We start from the raw sequence: 24,462 nt of genomic DNA on the forward strand, positions 1-24,462 counted from the left end.
AAAGTTCACACCCAGGCTCCTTCCCAGCAATTACTTCCCTCTCTCTCAGCTCCTCCATTACCCCTGACTCCCCCAAGCCTTTGCACTGCTTCTGAAGGGTATGGGAAATATGGTTCTGTATTGTAGTTTAAATGAGTTATTACTCAGAGTTCTGTTAAATTAATATGCCTAGTAAGAAATATATTTGTCAAAACGCATTTCCTGAATCTTTTTAGCTGTCTGTATTGTTACAGACATACTTGCTGACATATTTTGAAATAAATTACCAACAATAATTGAAACTGGTATGATTATATTGTGTTATTTTGACAAATAAAATATGCAGAATTTTAAAATATCATGTGCAGAATTTTTAATTTTTTGGCACAGAATTCCCCCAGGAGTATTTTCCCAATGGCTCTGTGAAGTGGGCAGGTAAATTTCTGTGCTCATTTTATGGATAGTCTGAAGCAAATAGTCCTTAAGGCCAGCATTTTCAAATGTGCATTTAGATGCCTAAAGTTATGCAGTCAGGTTTGAAAATTTTGGCATAGTTGACTTGCCAAGGGCCACAGGGATTCATAGTCACAGCAGGGACTTTTAAGCCACTAGACCACTTTTCTCTATGTAGTGCAGTGGTTTGCAATGTGAAACACCATCTCAGTTTGTGGCTGAGGGTAGGATGTTTTTCAAAAAGCAGTCAGCATTGGTGTTGGACTGTGAGTCAGGTGAGCTGGATTCTAGCTTGGATCTACTATTGACCTGCTCTGCGACCTTGAGCAACTCACCTCATTTCTCTGTATTTTGGTTTGCCTTTCTGCAAAATGGGGGTAATGATATTTGTAAAGTGCTCTATAAAAGCTAAGTATTATCACTTATTATTTTGCATAATAAAACCAAGTTGATAACAGGAACCTCCAGACATGGATTTCTAATGATCTGGAGCACAGTTGGTTGTACTTAGTTTGCAGATATAGGAACAAGATTTCTGACCACTGATTTATTGTTTTTTGTTTTGTTTAACTACTGTGTCTATAATTTTTTTGAGGGAGGGATGTTCTTTTATTAATGAATAATTGTTCAGCACGCTGAGCGCTTTTGCAGAGTTGGGATCATTTGTTCCATTCTTATCCTTATGGGGAGGCTGTTCTTTATGAGTCACTTGGCTCTTTATGGCATTTGCAGTTATAAGGTCAGCAACCTAAGAATCAGTGCAGTAACAAATAATTGCTCTTGAGTATCTTCCTGCATGCTGCATCAGCACTTGTAAGGTCAGCCTCGAACCCTGCCAAAGCACCTATGCATCTTGTCGAGGATGCGTTCAGAATCCATAGGCAAAGAAATTGTCCTAAGGACAAGGTTGTAAACCATAATCTTAATGGCCTCTTCTTCTCTAGAGAGTGTTATGCTGGAGATGATATCAGCGTCAATCATGGCAGATTTAAATCCTTCTAAGATCTGCTCACAAGGTCCATTGGATTTCAAATTTTCCACAGTTGAAGAAAAGGCTCATAAGTTTAAGATCTTGAAACTTCATCAACCAGCAGACTGACCCTGCCTTTCAATGCAGTCCTTATGGATCCTAACAAGGGTTTATGGATAACACTGTCCATCCCACTAGTTTAGCAGAAGACAGACTTGTTATAGCAAGTCCTTCTTTGAGGATTGGATTCCCCCTTCTCCCCCTCCCCCCAACACCCAGACTCCTTTTCTTCTGATGTCCCTGGCAAATGAAAAAAACAAGATCAAAACCACCACAGGCTACAGTGGTGTCAGAAAGAAGGATCTTCTACAGTAAAAGCCATATTCAGCTACCATTTATCTGTTGTGTGGCAATCTGTCAAGCTGTATTCTGGAAGAACTACAGGAAGAGGTAAAGGAGATAATATCTGGAAGGTCAGAAAGCAGTGAGGCATTCTTCTAAGAGCAGTTTACATTGCATCAGACACGTAGCTGTTTATTCTGGAGCTATCATCATAAAATGAGCTGACAGACTGGTGCACATCAGTTAGTCACTGGACACACAGGTGGAAGTAGAGGAATCTGGCTTCTTCAGAACTTGTACAGTCAGACTTGGGAGAAAGCAAGGGACCCTGGATCAACTTTGAAATGTGTGCACCTGTGTAAACAATCCTCTAAAAGAAGAGCACCCTTTATTTACCACAGTTCATGTCAGCTTTCTCCAGCACTGGACTGTCAGAAAAGAATTCAGAAGGCAAAAATTGAAATTCAGTAAACAGACCCACAGGTTGTCGTCTTTTGTGACCTTAGAGCCATCTCCAAACAAAACCTTTGAAAATGCACTTGAAAACCCTGAACCAACCATTGCATTTTTCCCTTTATTTTCTCCATCTGCCCCCTTTTTGGGGACCCTTTGTCTTGATTTTGGTATGTCAGAACTCCATTTATCCAATCTAATTGAGACCAGGCCAGAACAGATAATCAAAAATTCAAATAATCCAGAGAATGGGAAAGCACGAAGCTGCAATGCCATCTAGAGGTCACAGGAGAGATCACCCACTTCTGGACCTATGTGTGCTCATTGTTCATTTAATACAGAGCCGGATTATGGAGGGTTGGATAAATGGGGTTCTACTGCATTATGGATTAGCCCAGGGGTAGGTAAACTTTTTGGCCCGAGGGCCACATCGGGGTTGCAAAATGGTATGGAGGGCTGGGTAGGGAAGGCTGTGTCTCTCCAAACAGCCTGGCCCTGCCCCCTCCCGGGCCCCCCTTCCCCAACCATCGCCCCCGGACGCTATCCAACCCCCCGCCGTCCCCTGACTGCCCCGAACCCTATTCACACCTCTGCCCCCTGACAGGCCCCCTGGGACTCCCACGCCTATCCAACGCTCCCTGTCACCTGACTGCCCCCCCCCAGGACCCCACCCCATCCAACCCCTTTGCTCCCTGTCCCCCCTGGGGCCCCACCCCCTATACAAACCACCCCTGTTCCCTGTCTTCTGACCACCCCTCTCCCCCCAGAACCTCTGCCCCATCCAACCGCCCCCTGTCCCCTGACTGCCCCCTGGGGCCTCCTGCCCCTTATCCAAACCCCCCCCCCTTTTACCCTTACCCTTACCATACTGCTCAGCGGCAGGACAGGCTTATTTGAAAGCCTGGGAGGTGGGTGGGCGCAAGCTGTGCTGCCTGCGTGGCAGTGTTGCTGCGGGGGAGGGGGGACAGTAGGGGCCGGGAGCTCAGGGGCTGGGCAGGACAGTCCCGTGGGTTGGATGTGGCCTGCGGGCCGTAGTTTGCCCATCCCTGGATTAGCCTGATCTCTGATAAGTGCGTAATTGAAATCATTCAGAGAGGCTATTCTATACAGTTCCACTGCATACCACCAGATTAATACATACTCCTTTTTCAAGGATCTCTATTTGATAAAGAATCTGCTAGGGGACAAATTCAAACTTCTTCTACAACAGAAATGGTCCTTCAGAAGCATTGAAGAAGGGAGTTGTTATGCTTTCATTATCTTCTTATAGGTAAGAGAACTGGAGGGCTTTGTCCTATTCTGGAGAGCTCTCAATAATTTATCTGAAAATGCAAATTGGGTATTATGACAGCCTCAGCTATAGGAGCTCTAAATCCATGGGATTGGTTTGTGGTATTGACATCAAAGACACCTTTAGCATTACCTACAGTAGAGAATTTTGCAGGACTAAGTACTGTAATGTTCCAGAAACTCCTTAGTTTTGCAGGGCTTGGAACAGCTGAGCTTCAGTCATTCCAGACTCAGTCACTTGTTTGTGAGTATGGACAGAGATGCTGCACACACTGTTCAGATTGACCTCACAGTACAGGAGCGTGTTAAAAATACTGCTACCAGCTTTGTTCTTGTTGAATCTCCTTTAGTTTGCTGGTTGAGACAGTTTCAACACCCCTGCTCTCTCTGCTCTTCGCAGTATCCCTCAACTATGCCCTCCTCTGGCTCTGGCTCCTTGAGTCATTAGCTGGTGAACCTCAGTGGGTTACTGGCAGGGTAAGGAAAGTTTGTATGTCTTTCTTCCATCTCCCAATATTAATGTTGAATTCCTAGAAGGGTAGAGAAGATGCTTGCCCTTGACCCAGATCTCCTTCTGGCCTCGGGGTGTGTTCTACACTGCAATAAAAAACTCACAGCACCGAGTCTCAGAACCTGGGTCAGCTGACTCAGGGGCTTGGGCTGCTGGGCTGAAAATTGCAGTGTCAACATTTCCCCTCTTGCTGGAGCCTGGGCTCTGAGACCCTCCTTGCTGGATTTCAGAGACCAGACTTCAGCCCAAGCCTGAAGTGTTAAGCTCCGCAGCCCAAACCCCAAAAGCCCAAGTCAGCGGGCCTGGACCAGCCGCGACTCTGCTGTGGGTATTTTATTGCAGTGTAGACATACCCAGGGAGCCCTGGAGCAGATATCCTTCCATCACAGTTGCCCATCCTGGCTGTTTCAAGTTGACTGCATCCTGTTCCTATCCCCAGCTATTTTCACTAGCTTTGGGGGAGATACAGGGAGAATTGTGTTTATGGGGAAAGAGGGCTGTCTTTGTTTGCCATAGTTTTGGTTGGTCCAGTGTTGTGGATGGACGTGAGACTGTTTGTTTTAAGAAATGAATTTTTAATTTGTGGCAGGGCACTTAAACCAGATAACAGATGATGTGACGAAGCGGGACTGTTCTTAATGTTTCCTCTGAATAGTGTGGGGGTGCCTCGGTTTCCCCTATGCAGTTCTTGAGTATCTAGGTGGTGGGATAAGGGTGTATGATCGTTGCAGGGCAGGTGTGTGCAGGGGTCTGGACACAAAGAATGGCCGACACCCTGTTTCCTGGCAACTGATGGCCTGGCCCTTCCCCCCTGCAAGGTTACAGCTAAAGGGGTTGGAGAACAAAGGAATCAGGTGACCTCCTGGCCCGGGAAAGGGACAAAGCCCGGAGGAGGAGGGGCTGGAGAGAGTTTGAGTTTGGGGCTGGCTGGGGACATGGAGTGAAGTGCAGACATGGTTGTCTGGCTCACTGCCCACCAAAATGGACCCAGCTGAGGGGTCCTGTTCTCTGCACCTACAAGCTCTGTGTTAGACCATGTTCCTGTCGTCTAATAAACCTTGGCTGGCTGAGAGTCACATCTGACTGCGAAGTTGGGGTGCAGGACCCTCTGGCTTCCCCAGGAGCCCGCCTGGGCGGACTCGCTGTGGGAAGCACACGGAGCGGCAGAGGATGGTGAATGCTCCGAGGTCAGACCCAGGAAGCTGGAAGTTATGTGAGCTATGTGTCCTGCAGTCTGCTCACAGAAAGGAGACTTCCCCAGAGTCCTGACTGGCTTCGTAGGGAGCAGTTCCAGAGCATCGCCCGGGGACTCCGTGACAGATGCTTTTTAAAGTTTTGTTCAAATCAGTACAAGGCTTTGTTATACTATGCCCAACATCGTGACTTTTTAGCTCCTAGAACAGGGCTCATCTAAGGAGGAGACTTACTTATGTCCCAATTCTTCCCCCATGTGTCTTTAATTATACCCTTGTTATGCACTCTTTTAAAAAAACAATTATTGGGACAGAGTTACTTCAACATTTAAGAGCATCTTAACATTTTATCTGGTAGGGGAAATGTGCAATATTTGTTTTTGCCTTTATGTTTGAAATGCTGCTTGAATGAAACTGTTTCCTTGCTGGGTACCATTTACATCTATGCTGCTACAAACCATGCAGTTTTTTTCTATCTTTAGTTATTTAAGTACTTTTTAATATCTGTCTACAACTATGAAGAGCCACTGGTCTGACTGTAGGTGTTCCAAACAAAGTAAAATCATGGTGTAATATTGGAAGCTGATGAAGAAAAATGTTCAAAATTTGGGATATACAGTAGTTGAGTTAGATTCATTAACATATATTCTAGTGGTACTATGAGGATGGGTAGTCTTTTTATTCTATTATAAATTCTCAGTTTTGAGCTCTAATATTCATAGAATTACCACACCACATCAGACCAATGGTCCATCTAGTCCAGTATCTTGTTTCTAACAGTGGTCAGTACCAGATGATTCAAGATGGAAAAAATGCTGTTGTGGACAATAATGGAATAATTTACCTCCATAGGAAGTGTTTTTCTTCTAGAAATATTTTATTTATACTATCAAATGTAACTATGGATGTTGATTTTTTTTTTTCCAAATCCATTTAAACTCTTGACCTCCGTGGTGTCTTGTGATGATGAGTTCCACAGTTTAATGTCAGGTTTCAGAGTAACAGCCGTGTTAGTCTGTATTCGCAAAAAGAAAAGGAGTACTTGTGGCACCTTAGAGACTGCTCATGCTCAAATAAATTGGTTAGTCTCTAAGGTGCCACAAGTACTCCTTTTCTTTTTACAGTTTAATGTGTTAAACAAATTCTTTTACACATCTCCTTGGCCCTTGTCATGATGCCGTAAGGGAGACAGTTCTCACGAAGGACGTGGAATTAAAAATAATGATAATGCATAATGATGGTTAAGATTAAACTAACCAGTAAATCTTACATACAAGACTTTTACAAGTGTTCTTAACTAAGCAAAATAGTTTATTAACTAATGTTAATAAAAATTGCTAAAAACATTCTAGCTAGGATTAATATTAAAAAAAGGGCGCTTAACCAGGTTCAGGAGCAGCTTCTGGTCCTGTGAAGGGAACTTCAAGCAAATGGGAGGGAAATTCTGCTGAAGTGTGAGCTCATCTTTCTTTTTTCCCCTCCTCTCTTCCTTGACTGCTGGTGGGAGAAGGGAGGGAGGTGGGGCATTCCAGTCTGTCTTGGATGAACCATTGTGCCCACACTAAGGTAGAGAATCTCCTGACTTTCCAAACCAGTAAATTATTGGGAAGACTTTCTGACAATCAGAATTAAAACTTAATGAATTTCTTAGAAAGGAAGTTATCTGAAAATATTCCTAGATGCCACAGTATAGAATAATTTCAGTGTCAATTTCAAGAGACTTTTTTCATGGCAGGACAGTAGAACTAATTCCATAGTAACTTTTCAGCAAACTAGGAGCAATACAATCTTTTGCTGCTTTTACAGTCAGTGTTGAAGTGTTACTGTTTTATACCACTAGAGGGTACTCTTTAATAGGTTATCACAAAGATCTGTATAACATTTGACAATGATTTAGTTTTTGTGGTTTTTATTTCACAAGCTATAATAAAGTCTATCAAGTGAATTTTGTTTCGCAAATTGTGCGTTTCACTATACTGTTCATAAACAATGTTTGCAGATCTTTGGTTTACAGAATGCAGTTTCAGGTAGCTTGGAATATACAAAATGAAATATGAAAACTTCTTTTAAAAAAACTTTTTGTGCCTTCGAACATATTAATATGTGCCTAGATAAAGTAATGATATAAGGCACCATAAGTTACCACTTATTCTGAGCCCTAATTCTAAGAATGCGTGTGACTGGCCTGTGCCTGAATAGGGGGATGGACTAGATCAGTGTTTCTCAGCCTTTTTGTTACCAGAGACCAGCTTGCTGCCTTCCTAAACTGTGTCAGGGAAATCTCAGGGACCGGCAAGGAGGCTTCCACGGACCGTTGCTGCTCCACAGACTGGTTGTTGAGAAACACTGAACTAGATGACATCTTAAGGTCTCTTCAAGTCCTATTCTGTTTCCATGATTCTTCCATTATTGTTAATGGAAGTTGTGCAGCTCTCTTTGCAAAAAGAGAAAAGCTGTCTCAAAGCAGCTAGTTAGGTGTTGCACTCAGCTTTTTGGGCCAGAGATTGTGATTTACATCTGTACAGTAGTTCATGCAGTGGGGCCCTGATCTAGTTGAGGCCTCTGGGTGATAACGAAATATAAATAACCTTTACAGCTTCAAATTTATCTATCCTTGTACAAAGTGTGCTACCTTAAAAAATATTCCCACAGCCCCTGTGATACTGAAAATATTTATCTAAGGCATAAAGCAATTTAGGTGCCTTGTTTCAAAACCGTTGTTATAAACAAGATAAAATATTTTTGTAGATATAATTTGACCTTTATTTCTTAATTTCAAGCCAATATTAAGTGATTAGGATTTTTCATAAATTACATATGGTGAAGTTATTTAATTTTTAATTTCAGGTAAATTTTTCCAGTCACTGTTCTCTTTCCAGCCACTTATTTTAATACCACATTTTCAGAACTTGCTCAGTTCTCAGTCTGCTTGTTAAAATACATTTTCAGTGAAATGGTAAATAAAAATCATGCTTACTTGTTTATTATGACAAAAAATTGGCAAACTGAAAACTTTGTAACACCATATACTTTTATTTTCTTCCAGTTGGTCGAATTATGTTTCAGCTGTTCTCAGATGTATGTCCAAAAACTTGCAAAAACTTTCTTTGCTTATGTTCAGGTAAGTAATTTTCCCCATTATTATCAATCATTTATTGTTAATTATCATTACAGTTGTTTCTTAGTATTAACTACAGCACCATAATTGGTTTGGTAGTATGTAATGTGCAGAATACCGTGAACAAAGAGCACAATTCCAGCCCCCAAAATTTAAGAATCTAAATGCATAAATGCATACCACACAGAGAACAGACAGTGGTGGATATTATTGCTGGTAGGTTTTGTGGAACAGGTGTGTTTTTAGAAGTTTTCAAGGACATTCAGAATACTAGATTGGTAAGGGGGGTTTGCGGATGGGTTATTGCCTGGTGCTTGTTAGGGGAATAAAAGATTGTGAGGGTTTGGTACCAGAGAATGGATTGGGGACTATAGGAAGGTTATGCATGGGTTTGACAGCTGAAAATGGAGATCAGAGCACTAGCAATGTAGCATTACTCACATTTATTTTATGGTGGGAATGGCAGCATAGATGAATTACTCATTTTCAGTAACTCATTGCTGTTTAGTTGAGACTGCATATACTCCTGATCCAGCTTTTGAGGGTTGAAAAGCTAACTTGAGTGGAGCAATTGACAAAAGGTGTATTCTGAAATCTCATCCCACTGTGTGAAATACATAGATATTTTTCACATATTTGAATATATAAACCTCCTAAGAAGATTTTAAGACAGTGTTTTAACATTAACTATCAGCTTTTTTCTCGCTAACAGTATGTTTATCTGTATGGCCTATTGGCTAAGTAAAGTGAGACCCTGTACTCAGCTCAGGGGCATGTCCTTCTGTGTATATAATGTGATGACTTTTGAACACCACATCCAATCAATTTTAAAATTTCAGGGAATGTTGTAGGCATCAATGGGCAGAACTCTGAGTTTGGTGAAAATTGGAAAAGCCGGATTTCCACTAGTCAGTACCACAGAATGCCCATGTGGTGCTGCAGACATAAATCTCTGTCACTCCCTGCTTCTTGTGTACACACATCACCGGCAGCAGCTTAATAGGCTGCTCTTTCTTGTTGGGTATACAGCTTGGCCTATATAAGCAGAACTGTCAGGATTTGTTGGGATTGCGTTTGTGATGGAGAATAAAGATGATTCAGTGGCAGCCAGGATGTTTGGGGTGAGAATGTGTGTGAGAGTAAAAGGCAACATTGAGGTTACAAGTCTGGGTTACAAGTCTGGGGGAACAGAAGGGGGTCAAAGTGTCAGGAACTGACAAGAAATTAAGTGTTATTACATTCTCTCCTCTTGGCCCAAGGAGGCAGGAAGGTGAATTTCCTCAGCCCTATAAAGTGCTTTTAGGTTCTCATGTGGGTGGAGATCTACAAGGTTAAGGGTAGGGCATTCGGGTTCAGGGATAGACTCTGTTTCTGCCCCTCCCACCACCTGCCTGTAACATACAATTCTGCTGACTCCTTAGCAGTAACATGGCCTGAAGGGTTGTGGTGCTGAACATCAGATCAATTTTGAAATGTTAGGGGATGTTCTAGGCATCAGTAGGCATAACCCTGTTGATTTTGACCAAAGTCAATGAAAGCCCAATTTCCACTGCTGTGAAAAGAAAATCAGGCCCCAGTGTATCCATTTGGTGCTGCAGACAGAGGAATCTCTCTGGTGCCCCCTCCCAATGCATGTACATATCACAGGAAGCAGTGTAAATGCTGCTGTCTCATTGGGTGTGCAGCTCGTCCTACGTAAGCAGTAAAGTGTGCAATCCTCTAGTATTTTATCATCTCTTTTTCTGCTTTTCTGATTACTGTGCATTTAACTGCTTTTTTTTTTCTTTTAACCAAGAAGAGTATTCATTTGGCCGGCAGTGTAGAATTTTTCATTCACACGATTGGATTCAGTTGCCTTTTTTTGTTTTGGAATTAAATAGACAGCGGATTAGTTAACCTGAGACACAGTGTCTTGTTGAAGACTTACTTGCTTCCATTAGACAAATTCATTTCAGAGCATAGAGTTGAGCCCTAGCCATGCACACCTACTCTGTTGACCAGGTTTTTCCCCTCAGTGGGACATCTTTGCATGCCCTCTCAATAGGGAAACTCCAGCATTATTATTAATATTAGAGGTTAGCACATTCTCCAGAAACGCCAGTTGTTATCTAGAATTGTTAAATGCTTTAGGGGAGGTCCATAATCACCTATCCAAAGGTGGTGGGGAAACTGGAACATGGTCTTTAATTTTCATATTTGTGCATTACTTTTCACACTTTTTTTCTCTCTTTGGTAGGGCATGATTATACTCTAATCTTTTACAGTAAACCCTGGATTAGAATAGTTTTCTGCTGAGAAAATTGTTTTCTTCAAAAATACCCATCTCTGTTCCTCTTGGGTTCATTCTTCCAACATATGGCCCGGTGGGGAACTGATAGCTTTAAAACTTTAATTTTTTGAGCCATCCATAGTGATGCCCCATGTATTTCTCCCTCCAGTTCCTATTATTTATTTATTTATTTATTTCATCATCATCGTTATGGTAGTGCATTGGGACCAACTGAGAATAGGAACTCATTATGCTAGACACTGTACAAACAGAATAAGGGGCAGTCCCTGCCTCGAATATCTTATAGTGAGACCAAACAAGACAGACAAAGGGTAAGTGAAAAGGGATAAAATATACAAGCAGAGTGAGCAATACTATGGCTACTACTATCATATTTGTTCTGCAGTTTTTTTGTTTTGTTTTGTGTTTAAATTCTTTGGGATTATGTTAGGAGGAGATTAATGGGTTGGAGACCAGGAGGAAGGCAGTTGGGAGGGAACTGGAGCAAACAGGGAATCGGCACAGGAAGATAATGTTCAGAAAGAACCGCAGAAAGCAGTTTGACATCAGTGTCCATTGGTCCCTGCATTCTGCAGCTGCTGTGCAGGCTTCAGACTCTGACTGGATTCATCCTGCAATTTCTTTCCCATGGGTCCTTGGACCCCAAGAGGAGAGTTTCCCCTGCCCTGTTGTGGTTTTGCAGGGTGCTGGGAGGAGGCCCCATTTTACAGTAGGGGCCCAATGCACCGGTACTTGCTTGAACTGCCTTCTGTAAAGCTGCTTTGCCTATAAACTGCCTTTCTTTGTTACAAAGGCCGTTCTGAACTCTCTGGAGATGATCACCTTTTTGCAGATAGTTCCTGTCTGCAGCAGTGCTCACTGCTGCTGTCCTCCTCGGTCTGCCTCCTTAAAATACTCTTTGGTGCACTGTCTGTGCTGTGACCAGATGCTGTGGGCATTGTCGTAGTATCTGGGGCTTCATCCCTTTTTCCTTATCTGTATGAGGCTGTCTTACGTTCCCCATTTTGATGGCTTCTCTTAAGCTCTGAGTTTCCCAGAAAAAAAATATCCCTGCTTAAGGGCTTGGCAGTAATTTGACTTTTTTAGCAAATAAATTGGTGGTGGTTATTTTTTACATTTCCTTTTACCAGGTGAAAAAGGAATTGGAAAAACAACTGGAAAAAAGCTGTGTTACAAAGGCTCTACTTTCCATCGTGTGGTTAAAAACTTCATGATTCAGGGTGGAGACTTCAGTGAAGGTAAAACAGAAAATTCTTTCTCTGTGCTAAGAGATTTAATTGCAGTTCTAATTTACAAAGTTAAAATTACTGCCAGAAAATTCCTTAAATGTTTTTATACTTTGTAGATATTAAAACCAAATATTACATTATTTTTCATTCTTATATATTATTATTAAGATTACATTTAGAATTGCACATATTGTGGAGTCTTTGGAATACCATAAGAATCCCTTTAGGTATTTTTTGATACTGAGGTTCTAAATTGTTCTTGTTAGATGTTAAAAATATATAGTATTAAAACACAGATTTCCTTGCCTGAGTTGCTAACGCTATCTTTTGTTGTTTAAAGAAAACACCTTAAATCTAATTTACTTTAAATCTTTTCCTTATTGCATTTTACGTAGTGTGGACAATGCTGGTAATGTTAACTCTGATTCTTTTGTGCTGGTACAATACTGCATTAAAGGGATGTAACTGTGTGAATAAGTACAATGGTGATAGGTGCATTGAAAATACGTATTGGATGAGCCTCCAAATGTAAATTCAAAGCAACAAGGACTTGTTCTGCTTCTTTTCCCCCAATATACACACAACTTAGGGTCCCTCCCTCAGCCCTTCCTTAAAATGTTTGCCCTCCCCAAAGTGGATTTTTCTTTACCGCTGCACTCTTACTTACTGGCCTTGCAGATTGAACTCTCTCAACTGGTAAAAGGCTGCCTCTGCAGGTACGTTGTACCAACGAAGAAGCTAGGGGACAGATATAGAGCAGGGTTGCTCTGAAAGAACTGGTAGCTACTTTTTCACTTTTGTGGCATCTGAGCCACAGCTGGGTTTCTGTGAGCGTGGAAAGCTGTCAACCTTGTTTGTTTCTCTTCTCTGATACCTGCTGCTACATTTTTCCTATTTCCTCCTGTTTGGAGATCCTTAAGTACTAAGGGAGAGGAGTAGCCTTTTGAGCAGTGGTGCGCAACCTGCAGCCCGTCATGGTAATCCAGTGGCAGGCCAGCCGCGAGACAGTTTTACATTGACTGTCCGCAAGCATGGCCCCCAGCGGCCGCGCCTCACTGTTCCCAGTCAATGGGAGCTGTGGGAAACAGCGGCCAGCACGTCTCTGCAGCCTGCATCACTTCCTGCAGCTCTCATTGTCCGGGAACGGCAAACCGTGGCCACTGGGAGCTGCCGGCGTCCGTGCCCGTGGGTGGTCAATGTAAACAAATTGTCTCGCGGCCCGCCAGCGGATTACCCTGACAGGCCGCAGGTTACCCACCACTGCTTTGGAGCCTCACTTGAGTTTTTTCCAGTCCTCTCCATCCCCAGGGCAAGCTTTATTGGACTGTGAACTACATCACTGGTGCAAATGTCTGGGTTGCAGACTCCATAGTGGAATATTTAAAGCCAAACAAAAATATTTCATGAAATTAAAAGAAACTCTTCATGTAAGACTTCATAAAACTTTTGTACAAAATCTAAATGTTGGGTATTTGATATACTTGAGTGTATCCCTTTAATTCATATTACACCTCTACCCCGATATAACACGAATTCGGATATAACGCGATAAAGCAAAAGTGATTTTCTGTCTTGTCTACAACATTGGTTCTCAAACTGGGGTTCGTGACCCCTTTGGGGGTCGCGACCCCTTTGGGGGTCGCAAGCCCTGACCCCTGCGCTGGCCTGTGAGCCCCAACTGTGACGCATGGCTGCGAGCCCCGACCCCGTGTGGAGCTGCGGGGCTGCGAGCCCCAACCCTGGGCTTGATGTGAAGGATGACATCAGATGCGCCCGTTCTAAAAACAATGCTAAGAATAAAACTTCTTGTGTCAAATACTGTATTAATAACAGAAATGCTCCAGGCCAAAGCAAGTTCAATATAATGCAACGCGGTAAGATTTTTTTGGCTCCCGTGGACCACGTTATATCGGGGTAGAGGTGTATTTGCAAATAGTACCTTTTAAAAATAATTTGTTACTTACTATTCTAAAACTGTTTGTTTATAAAGCAAACTTAAAATCTTCTGATAAGATTTAATGCATGCTTTTACTACATAGGTAATGGAAAAGGAGGTGAATCTATTTATGGTGGATATTTTAAAGGTAAGGGCTAATATGTCTTTATGGTCTGTTGCTTCATTTCGGAGATAAAAGAAGTTTTGATTCCCAAGATATTTAATGTGGAAAGGTCTACTTATAGGTCACCTTTTGCATGAAACTAATATTGCATGACAGTTATTTTTATATGCATGGATTTCAGATACATTTATTGAGATATTTAATGTTAACTGACAAAATTAATTAAGGCTAACTTTACTGGTTAAACATGACTTTCAGCATGGAGGTTAGGCAACTTGATTCATGAAAACTCCTATCTTCCTGCCTAAAACTGTCAACATATTCTTTTGTTTATAGAGAATGTGGTCTTTTGCAAAATGAAAAGGTAAGAGACACAAGCTCAGTAACACAAATTCAAACTCTGTTCCCTTGCACCCTCCCTAGTAAATATATGGACAACTGATAATGTATCAGTTTGTGGATGGATATCTGTATTGCTTGGAGACGTGGAGAATTCTGTATCTAACTTTTTTGAGGGAAAATTAATTATTTGGAGAATAAATACTTGGAATTATTCCCAGTTCAAAACCGTTCTTATTTCTTTAAAAACACTGTCCATTTTTTCCCTCCGAGGTTTGTATATTTAGTGTTGGTTTCTAAAAATATGTGGCTGTATTTATACTCTGTGCAAGTAATTTATTTGCACAGAATGGATAAATGTACACCATTCACCTTCTTTCTAAAGCTTTTTTGGAAAGAAAGAGGTGTGAGAGTTTGTAATGGTAATCAGTGCTTTTAGGAGACAAGGTACAGTATAATTTTTAAGTGTAAAAAATGGGAAGTTACTGTGCTATTCCAGTCTTGACACAAGCCTGTACATAAGCTGTTGGGTGTTTCATGTATTGTGTGCTGTGAACAATTCTTTGTAGTTAGGTGCATGCTGTGAAGTTTCTTTAATATGTAATAAGGAAGCATAGTTAGATGTCAGAATATTACAGCTGTTAATCAGAAGCAGCTATATGAACAGATCCCTACTCTAAAAAGTTGAGCTCTTGTTTCTAAAGAATACACTTGGATTGGTAAGTGCTAAAAATCTGGTACTGTATATTTGTCTGCATTTTTAAACATTAATGGTACAATCTTAAGTCTAATACGATTTTGTCTGTGGTAAATTAGTTGTGTAGTTATTTCATTTTGCTGATTGAAAATATTTTGACTGCACAACTATGGGTCCTCTTTACTTAGTTTATTGGATTAAATAATACATTCTTATTTTTCAACCTCTAATCTGTCTTTTACAGTTGGGTTGAAGAGGAGGACGTGTTTTACTCCTCTCATGCAAGTGTCGCTATTAAATTAATTTCCTTTCGGATTTTGAAACTTCAAGTTTGAGTTCCGCAGATTGATGTAGTGCACAAGTTAACACTCTGGCAGGGAAAAAGTTGTTTAACTGTGTCTTCCTACCTAAGTAATACTCAACATTATGTGTAAATGATAGCATTGAATATGTTCAGCCATGTTTTAGGATGGGAGAGGGAGAGTCTGTTATCAAAGTGGCTTTCTTTCAGGAGACACTGTTGGGTTTAAGTTTTTGGAAGCGTATGATGAGTTCAAGTTGTTTGGAAGACAATAACAAAACATTTTAAATACATTTATTCTTAGCAATATGGTTCAGACTGTTTCTAAAGCAGTTGTGACTTAGAAAAAAAAAAAAAAGCAAACTCCTGTGTTCTTTTCTCGGTATTTCTGACTTAACAAATATAAATCTGTCTCCGCTCTTAATTTTTGAGAGATTTTGCATAGAATTCTTTTTTTTTTAAGTGTTCAAGTTTCCTTAGTGAGCAGAAGAAGAATTTCTCATTGTACTGTCCATGTGCTGCTAAGAAAATTATACTTGTATTCATTTATGGGGGAAACTGACTAACATGGTTTTTTTTCTTCAAACAGATGAAAACTTTGTTCTCAAACATGACAGAGCATTCCTTTTGTCAATGGCAAACCGAGGGAAACATACCAATGGTTCCCAATTTTTCATGTAAGTAGATGTAGTTTGAGAGTTGAACTTTTCTTAAACAGAGAAGCGCTGTTCATGAGAAAGATGGTATTGCTAAATTAAATATATATATGGATGTTTGACTAGAATCCAATGAGTACCTGCTGTTTGTGAGCTGTTGTAATTAGGAAACATTAAATATGATAGTCTCAATTTATTTGTGTTTTCCTGGAGCACGAGAATTGATCATATATGAATGTTACTTGTTTATTGCTTGTTTTTCTAAAGTAACATTGGCCTAGACTTTTGTGTTCATTAGTGTCCCTGGGGTAGATTGTTTTTGCTTTGTGTTCTTCTTCAATATCATGCACATGAAATAAATTATAATTGAGCAACTGTAAACTCCAAACTTCAAAATTTTCTGTGAAAAAGGACAAGATGTCTAATATATAGATAGTTTAATGTCAACAGTTGCATGTGTTTTCAAAATGTGGTCTGTTTTTATGGGGTATTCGTACTTACTATTCTAGTCTATCCCTGAAGTACCTTCCTTCTGTGTTGCTGCATAGTACTGTACATATCTGTGTACAAATGGCTTTTCTGCCAACACTGGTTAAACTGGATTTAAATTAAGGGTGTTTGTTGAAGGAACTGTAGAAGATCCCTTCTCGTACAGTTATTTCTATTATAAAACACCCCAGTTTATAAGCATGCTTCTGTTACAATATACAAGATATTTGACTAAAGTACAGCTCTAACAGGAATAACTGTTCTATACTGAAAGAAATAACTAACGTTTTGGCTGATATCAAATTTTAGGCTCACTAATATCTCTTTTAAAATTTGCTAATGTTTGACTATGCATCTACTTCACTATCTTTTAAAAATTGTCCCCCTTTTTAACATTTCATAGAATATCAGGGTGGGAAGGGACCTCAGGAGATCCTCTAGTCCAACCCCCTGCTCAAAGCAGGACCAATCGCCAATTTTTGCCCCAGATCCCTAAATGGCCCCCTCAAGGATTGAACTCTCAACCTTGGGTTTAGCAGGCCAGTGATCAAACCACTGAGCTATGCATATCTGAAAAAAATGTGGTTTCTAACTTTGGGTTTATGTTGGGGAGGAGGTTTTCATTGTGAAGTATCTTTACATTGTTATTCTTCAGAAATTAAATAGTCATATAGTTTGCTACATTAAAACTTTGTTTACTTTGCCATCTTTCTTGATGGATAAGAATGAATGGCGCTTCACTGTCTTCAATAAAAACGTAAATTGTCCAAAAGGATGCCCATTTTCTTTGCCTGAAAAGAGTTCTTCAATGTAATCTGATAAGGTTCAGATAAGAGACATTTTTAGGTCACTTCCTAAAGAATGTCCTAAAAATGGAAAACAGAAGCACAAGAGGCAATCTTTGGAAATTGATTTACTTCTGATTTTGCACTCAAACCCTCTGCTTCTCAAAGAGCTGCAGCTTTGTGGTGCCGCCTGCTGTTATCTCTGTCAGTTTGGCTGGAAGATGGCTGTGTATTACTGAGTACAGTACGTTTTATACATTTAGCTGTGTGTATATATAACATATGTTACATATATATAAAATTACATAACTTACAAATAAGTATTTAAAACAGATTAGTTCACTGTTCCTTTTAAGTGTAATATATAGTGACTTGCTTTTTGATTCTCAAGTCATAATTTTCCATTTTTGAGTTTATCTGAACTGTAAACTTGGAAATTTAATAAGCTACATCAATCAAGAAGCTACCATCTGAGGGCTCTAAAGTTTCTTTTATCTTTCCTATATTATATTTAGATATGTGTATCAAATTTTCTTAAATAAACAAGCTGAGTGTTTGGTGTGTTTAGGTTAACTTTTTTTAAATAAAAAAGAACATTAAGGTAACATTGAATACAAAATTTAAATTATTTGATTTAATCACTGAAAGATAAATATTTAAAGAAATGTTTCTATTATATTTTTCAAACATATGAAATGTTTTTAAGAGCACGTGTATTTTAAAAACTGCATTAATTGATATCACTTTTGTTTCTCTCTCAGAGAAAAAGTTTTACAGTTAAGCGTGAATCCTGCAACTGATAGCTCACAGGGCGGGATGGCTGCAACCATACAAGTTGCATTGAAACACTACACAGGTGCAGCAGTATGGCTATGCATGATCAGTTGCAGAGGCGGGGTCGTCTTTCGTAATTTGATTTGTGGTTGGGCAAGAATGGGTCATGAAAGACCACAGACTACAACCATGGCTTTCTTTTCATGCAAACTCTCCTTTATGGGTATAAACTCACAAATCATAGCAACTGCTCATAAGATAGCTTCTAACATGCACAGTTTCAGATTTAGATAGCTCGTAAAAGTAATTGTTTCCAGATTTCACTCCCAATGATTTCATCGTTTAAAAGTTAAAAATGTAATATATGAAAGTAGTTGCTCTTGCTCAGCAAAGTTACCTCAACTTACAGTATTCCTCCAGGCTTAATGCCATTAAGTTTGTACAGCCTGATTTACCCTTATTAAAGTATACAATTCTTGAAACCCAAAATAGTCCTTTCCTGGCCTCATCCTTTAAGCTGTTTGAGTGGCAAAATTAATATAATATAATAAAATCTTAATATTAAATATTAAATAGAATGTTTGTTTTAAAATCTATAATTCCATTTATATAGCTAAAAGGTTTTAAATTCTTCAAAGATGACAAATCAAAGATTATTGGGTAGGTTTTAAAGGACATTTTCAGACTTTAAATAAAACACAGTCATACCTTTTTGAAATTATACATCCAACTTGTTGGATTTATAGAAGGAGATATATGTCAACTCTTCCTTAATTTTTGTTTTCAGTCCTGCACATACAGGGTTTGGTGCATGATTGGATAGCATATTCTGATATTGCACATATTTGTATTGATGTCAAGAGCTTTATATTTCTCCATAGGGTGGATTTGATTTAAATCAAATTGATTTTCAATCATGATTTAAATCACTGGTCAGGAAGACTTGATTTAATCATGGTTTTCTACGTAAAAGTGCACTCTTGTTGGTTGTTACAACCTAAATATATATTCTTCACAGCTCAGAGATTAGAAGCAGGTTTCATTTTTTGAAGGTACACACATTTTTAAACAGTGATTTATTTTGAAAACTTTTCAGATTAATTTTATAGCTATATCAGAAAATGAATGATTGGTTATTTCATTTACCAAAAGTAATTGAAGCAGATATTTATGAAGTCATTGGGAGGTGAACTATCTCCAGTTCAACAGGTTAATCATTAATATTTGCAGGATTTTCTTGCCATGTTGTATTAGGAGGAGACCATCACCAGACAGACATTTCAATTGTTTTATTTAACTATTCTCACCTCTATATATTATTTAAAACCATTTTTGCTGTTAACAAGCATGTTACCTCTGGAGACACAAATCCACAGTCTGAGAACTGCAAAACTAAGCATCTCTGATGGTATCTTCTAGACTCAGCACCGAGTAAATAGAAAGATTAACCTAAATAATCTATACAGAAGCCTGTGGAACCCCATAAGATTGGGTCCCTAATCCAGGAACTCATTTACAAAGTTTTTCTTAAACATTACATGAATATATTGTCTCATACTATAGAATTAGAATTAATAATCCCTATTCCATGATGAGATATCTTTGAGCTATAATGTATCTAAATTAAAATTATCTTTAGATAGGTTTTTTCCTCAAAAAGCATTTTATAAAAAAAAAATCCAATTTATATTAAAAAAAAAATCTGATTTTTTTTTTTTTTTTTTTAAACTTTTATCCACCCTGTTTCTCCAGACAAACTGAGGCCCCAGTCTGTCAAGTGTTTATGCACGTGCTGAACTCTAAAACCATGGATTAGTGCTTGGAGTTAAGCAGAAGTGTTTGCAGGACTGAAGCCTAAGTAGAAATAAAGGATTGCACAACTTTAAAGACATGGTTGTTCAAAATGACTTATTTGTTGGCCTCATTTTAAGAGGGCCTTTCCTCTTATCAGGCATTAGTGCTGTTTGGTATAACTGTGGACTTTTCAATAACCTATTAGGCTGTGAATATTCTCTTGGCAGGTAGACTGGATTAACGCACAGTTGCTACTGTCCAGTATGATGCTCCATCAAATGCCCAATGAAAAACAAATTTAAGTTGAATTATTATATTGTGAGTTACTTGAAATTGATTATACTGGACACCAATGCTCTGATCTTTTAAGCACAGAATTTTACTAATTTCAGACCACTTCAGTTGTAGTTTATTGATCTGGAATGTCATGGGTGTGAATGAGTAGGGCAGAGAAACTGGTCTCTTATCAAGTACTGCTAGAGAAGTTTAAATGGAAAAGACTGAAGAAATAGGTTAGGGGGGAAAATTAAGGATCAATTTGAGAGAAGAACAAACAGGGCAAAAAAACCCTTTAGTAGAGAATAAGACATGGTCACAGAAGCGTAATGAAGTGTGCTCTGTGTCACAAGTGGTAATAAAAGGTTTTTATTGTTAGACAATTTTCTGCCATTTAACTTTGTATTATGATTATTAAATGCAGGGAATGATTTGGGATGAATTGAAAATACTTAGCTGAAGACAAGATCACATTTATTGGAATAACCAATCTTTAAATGTACTAAAAGGAGTTATTCTGTTCACCAGTGTTACTGAAGCACGTTGTTGCTTAATTAAGAAAATGTTCAAGAAGTCTTTCTATACCATTTGATTTTAAATATTCAAGGTGTTACTCCTAATATTTCATGAGACTATGGTGCAGGTTCTTAGATTTGGCTGTTACAAGTTGAAAACAAATTATAAAGCAATAGTGTAAAGCTAAAAATTACCCATTGATATTTTTCTCATAAAGGACCACTGCCAACTTCATTTTTTTATATTAACCACTTTCAGATAATTCAGGGTTCTGGGAGAACACCCTTTAAATATAGTATGTCCTGACTTTTTTTTAAACCTTGAAAAAAACAAATAAAGATTTTCCTGATCCCATGCTGATATTCAGAAGTGTTTTTTGGATGGGACAGAAATCAATAGTGGATATACTAGGCTTACCCGTCTTTCTCCTCATGGCCCAGTGCCTGCTCAGTTTTAGCTGTGCTGCTGCTGTTACTGGTAAATATCTTCTTGCAACGCCTGGGGAAGAACATGTGTGAGCCCTCCTAGAGTGGTGCATGGGCATAATGTGGTAATAATTATATTAATAATACTTGAGACTACAAGTGTAACTGACCATCAACAAAACAGTGAAACTGAGTACATACAAAATGTTATAAAATTCACAAAGGCTCTGATCCTTCAAACACTTGTTGGCAACATTACCTTTCTCATACACAGTTGGGGGAGGGGGGAAGGGAGAGTTCAAGAATCCAAAGACAGACCTTATTGATTAATTTTGGTGGGACTACTTGAAATAGTATGATAAGCACATGTTTGATTGCAGGATCAGGCCCAAAGTAAAAAAAAAAAAAAAATCCCAAACTGAAAAGCTAGAAAACACATTTTCTCTTCGTTATCGTAGTCTAGATACTATTTGTAACAATAATAGGTACACATTTTTCATATTGTGATCTGGTCAGTATTTCTTTAAACTAACCAGTTAGCCTACTGAGAATTCAGGTGACTTTTTTTTCCAAAGCTTCTTGAAGATGTGTGAAAAGTCCTAAATATTATTCCCCATTATTTTGAGTGTTTGGAATTTTTGCATTTATATCTTAGAGCTAGTTTATGAAGTTTTGAAGCCATTCATTTCTGCACTAAACATCATTTGAGGAAAAACTCTTACTTAGTATCAGTTTAATGCTGTGAGCCACGGAATTACATGTCTACTTTTTCATGCTGACAAATTAATTCCTGGTAGAATTTTAACATTTCAGAAGCACAATGCCATGTTTTGTGACAAAAATAGAATAAATAGACATCTTTGAACTCCTGAGTGAAGAAGAAAACTCATTTTGAGGGTTGTGCTATATGACCACTGTTACAGCCACTTCTGTATATTACTAATGACTAATTGGAAACAGTTAATTACTAAGCTTTTCAGTTAAGGTCTTATAATGTGAGTGTCCCAAATAACATTCAGAATTTTTCCATTATTACTACTTTGAAGTAAAATTTTCTATTTAATTTTATTTGTACTATTTTACAGTAATATATTAAATTACTAAATAGATCAAAGGGGATTCAGTATTTCAGTGTTTTTGACCACAGTCCTTCAAAATGCTTATACGTGCTTAATTTTAACACATGAATAATCCCATTGACTTGCACGACTCACATGAGTAAAGTTAAGCACATACCTAAGCACTGCAGGATCGTAGCCTATGTGCGTAAAGGCAGAGTAAAAAAAACCTGCTCTTTGTTTAGTTGTTAATTTGTAGATTAATTTAATGAAGCAATATTTAGCTGTTCAATATATCTTCTTTATTCCAAATAGGTTAATTGTATTACTGAAATAATGTTGCAGTTTTAGAAGTATATCAAAACAAAAATGTAAAGTCATAGGGTAAAAATACTTCCTCCGTTTGCATCTTCAATCTTGATTTCCTTGTTAGATTTCTAGTTAAATGATAGCCCTCCCTTGCTTTTTAATGACAGTGTCTATTTTCCCTTTTTAAGGGAAACTTATTAACATGAGAGAGGTCTTAGCCAGTTGCTGGAACTTGTGAAAGTGTAGATTAACAGATTTCTAATGTGTTTTACTGGTAAATCAGTAGTTTTCAGTATCATATTTATATAAGAAATGTAGTAGTATGGCATCCTATAAAGTATAGAATTAGGACTTGCTTCAGTAAACCTCTTAAACACCTGTGGAACTATAAGCATCTGAGAAGTCCCATTGAAATTAGCTACTCATTTGCTAAATTATGCTTGTTTTCAGGTGCTTTGCTGGATTGAGGATTTAATTAAGGGTATGAGTGGATTCCATTTTCACAATGGTTTATCTTTGTAATTCAGTGCTCAAGCAGAGCATTTCTTTAGTGTTTAAAAACAAAACTTGTTCTAGCTTTCCAAATACCTTTTTGTTCTATAGAAAATTTAGAGCCCTCTATTTTTAAAGCATCCTTGTTTTGCATACTTTAAATTTGTATTTTAATAAAACAGACTCCATTTTGTTTGAAAATGTATTACAATTTATTTCTTGCCATTTTTGTGTAAAATTTACAGAAACAGTGTTACATCGTGCGCTCCAAAGGTAATGTCTCATTCCTCTAAGGCTCTGTCCTTTCTTCTTTTCTTCTCTTCTTGTTTTTCTCTTTCTTTCTTGTCTTTTTCTGACCATGTTATTACATGCATTGAATCCTGTGTTAGTGCTGAAGTCCTTTTAAGAATACAAATAAACTTGCTTTATCAGAAAGATTCTCTTCTGTGTGGCAGTAATATTTTTAATCTATTTACTAGTTATCTTCACTGACTATGGTTACTTTTTTCTGTAAATATTAACTTGGATAATACTGTCTCTTATATGGCAGTTTTTGAAATTTGTTTAATTGTTAGTAAAATGAAGTTATGTAAAAATACAGTTCTCTATATGAAATTAAATGTTTCTTGGGGAATGAATTCTGTTCACAGCTGTGGATAGACAGAGCCTACTTCTTGCTCTTGAAAAGTGATAGTGCAAGAAATGAGACAGATGAAATTTCAGAGTATTCTTTCTATGGAAATATTAGCCGACCTTAAAAAATTAACTGAAATATAATAAATCTAATCTGAAGTAGTCTTGTGAGGAGATATTCAATGGCACAATGAACAGGCACCCAGCTTTCATTAAAGGCATATGTGTTGTTCACCTGACTTTCATTTGTGCATTTGAAAATCTCCCCCTTGACTTTTTCCTCTTTTCGTTTCATGAGCAAGCAAATGAAGAAAACCGTTTATCCATTTCATCAGGCTCAAACTGCCAGTGAAATAAGGGAGAAAAACCCTAGATAGGTTTTGCCACAATGGCTGCCCTTTTCTTTGTTAATCCAAGACTCTAAAGCCCCAGTTCAACAAAGTACCTGAGCCCATCTTAGTGCTTTGCCAAATCAGTATCTAAGTCTTTCTTGTCAGTCAGTAGTCACTAGTATATTCATTGTGTTTTAAACTGTTGCATATTATTTTCTTGACTTCTAAAAACTAAAAGTATACATTTCAGTGCTGGTTTCACTAAAGTAACCGCTTGTTTCAATTTCAATCTTTTAGAACAGTTTTATAATTAAACTTGGTTAAAATAAAATATTTACTTGAATGTAGATTGTTAATGTAATTAATTTTTTTTGTTTATCAAACTACAATGGCCATAAGAGATTGCTTATCCATAGTAATATATTTCATCAAGAAAGTAAGATTTATTTTATGAACGAACAGAAGGGACACACAAAACAGGAAAATAAATTAAATGCCTTCCATGTAAGCAGCTCTTGTCTTGTAGTTACACTAGAATGATTTCCTGCACTATGTAATGTGGGGAAAGAGGGTAGTGGTGGTGTTTGGACAAAAATAAAGGTGAGGCATGAATATTTTTTGTAGTTCCATCTTTTGGCAGATGTGATCCAGTGCTGCAACACCCCATTGATTTTATTGGACGGAATCATGGCCGCCAA

The 24,462-nt window shown here is 38.3% G+C and overlaps 1 protein-coding gene across 12 annotated transcripts in view; it reads left to right on the forward strand.

Annotated features, from left to right (window-relative positions):
- Nucleotides 1-24,462, forward strand: part of NKTR (natural killer cell triggering receptor) — an 80,169-nt gene that overhangs the window by 21,026 nt on the left and 34,681 nt on the right. For 11 of the 12 annotated variants that reach the window (XM_073334786.2, XM_073334787.2, XM_073334788.2 and 8 more), the window contains 4 exons: nt 8,238-8,312; nt 11,730-11,837; nt 13,868-13,912; nt 15,815-15,902. In XM_073334786.2, coding sequence (XP_073190887.1) covers nt 8,238-8,312; nt 11,730-11,837; nt 13,868-13,912; nt 15,815-15,902 — 316 coding nt within the window. Of the gene's footprint in view, nt 1-8,237; nt 8,313-11,729; nt 11,838-13,867; nt 13,913-14,224; nt 14,253-15,814; nt 15,903-24,462 lie in introns of those variants that run through there. The other variant, XM_073334790.2, reaches the window with a different exon arrangement.

Source organism: Lepidochelys kempii, chromosome 2, assembly GCF_965140285.1.
Source record: "Lepidochelys kempii isolate rLepKem1 chromosome 2, rLepKem1.hap1, whole genome shotgun sequence".
Classification (NCBI taxonomy): Eukaryota; Metazoa; Chordata; order Testudines; family Cheloniidae; genus Lepidochelys; species Lepidochelys kempii.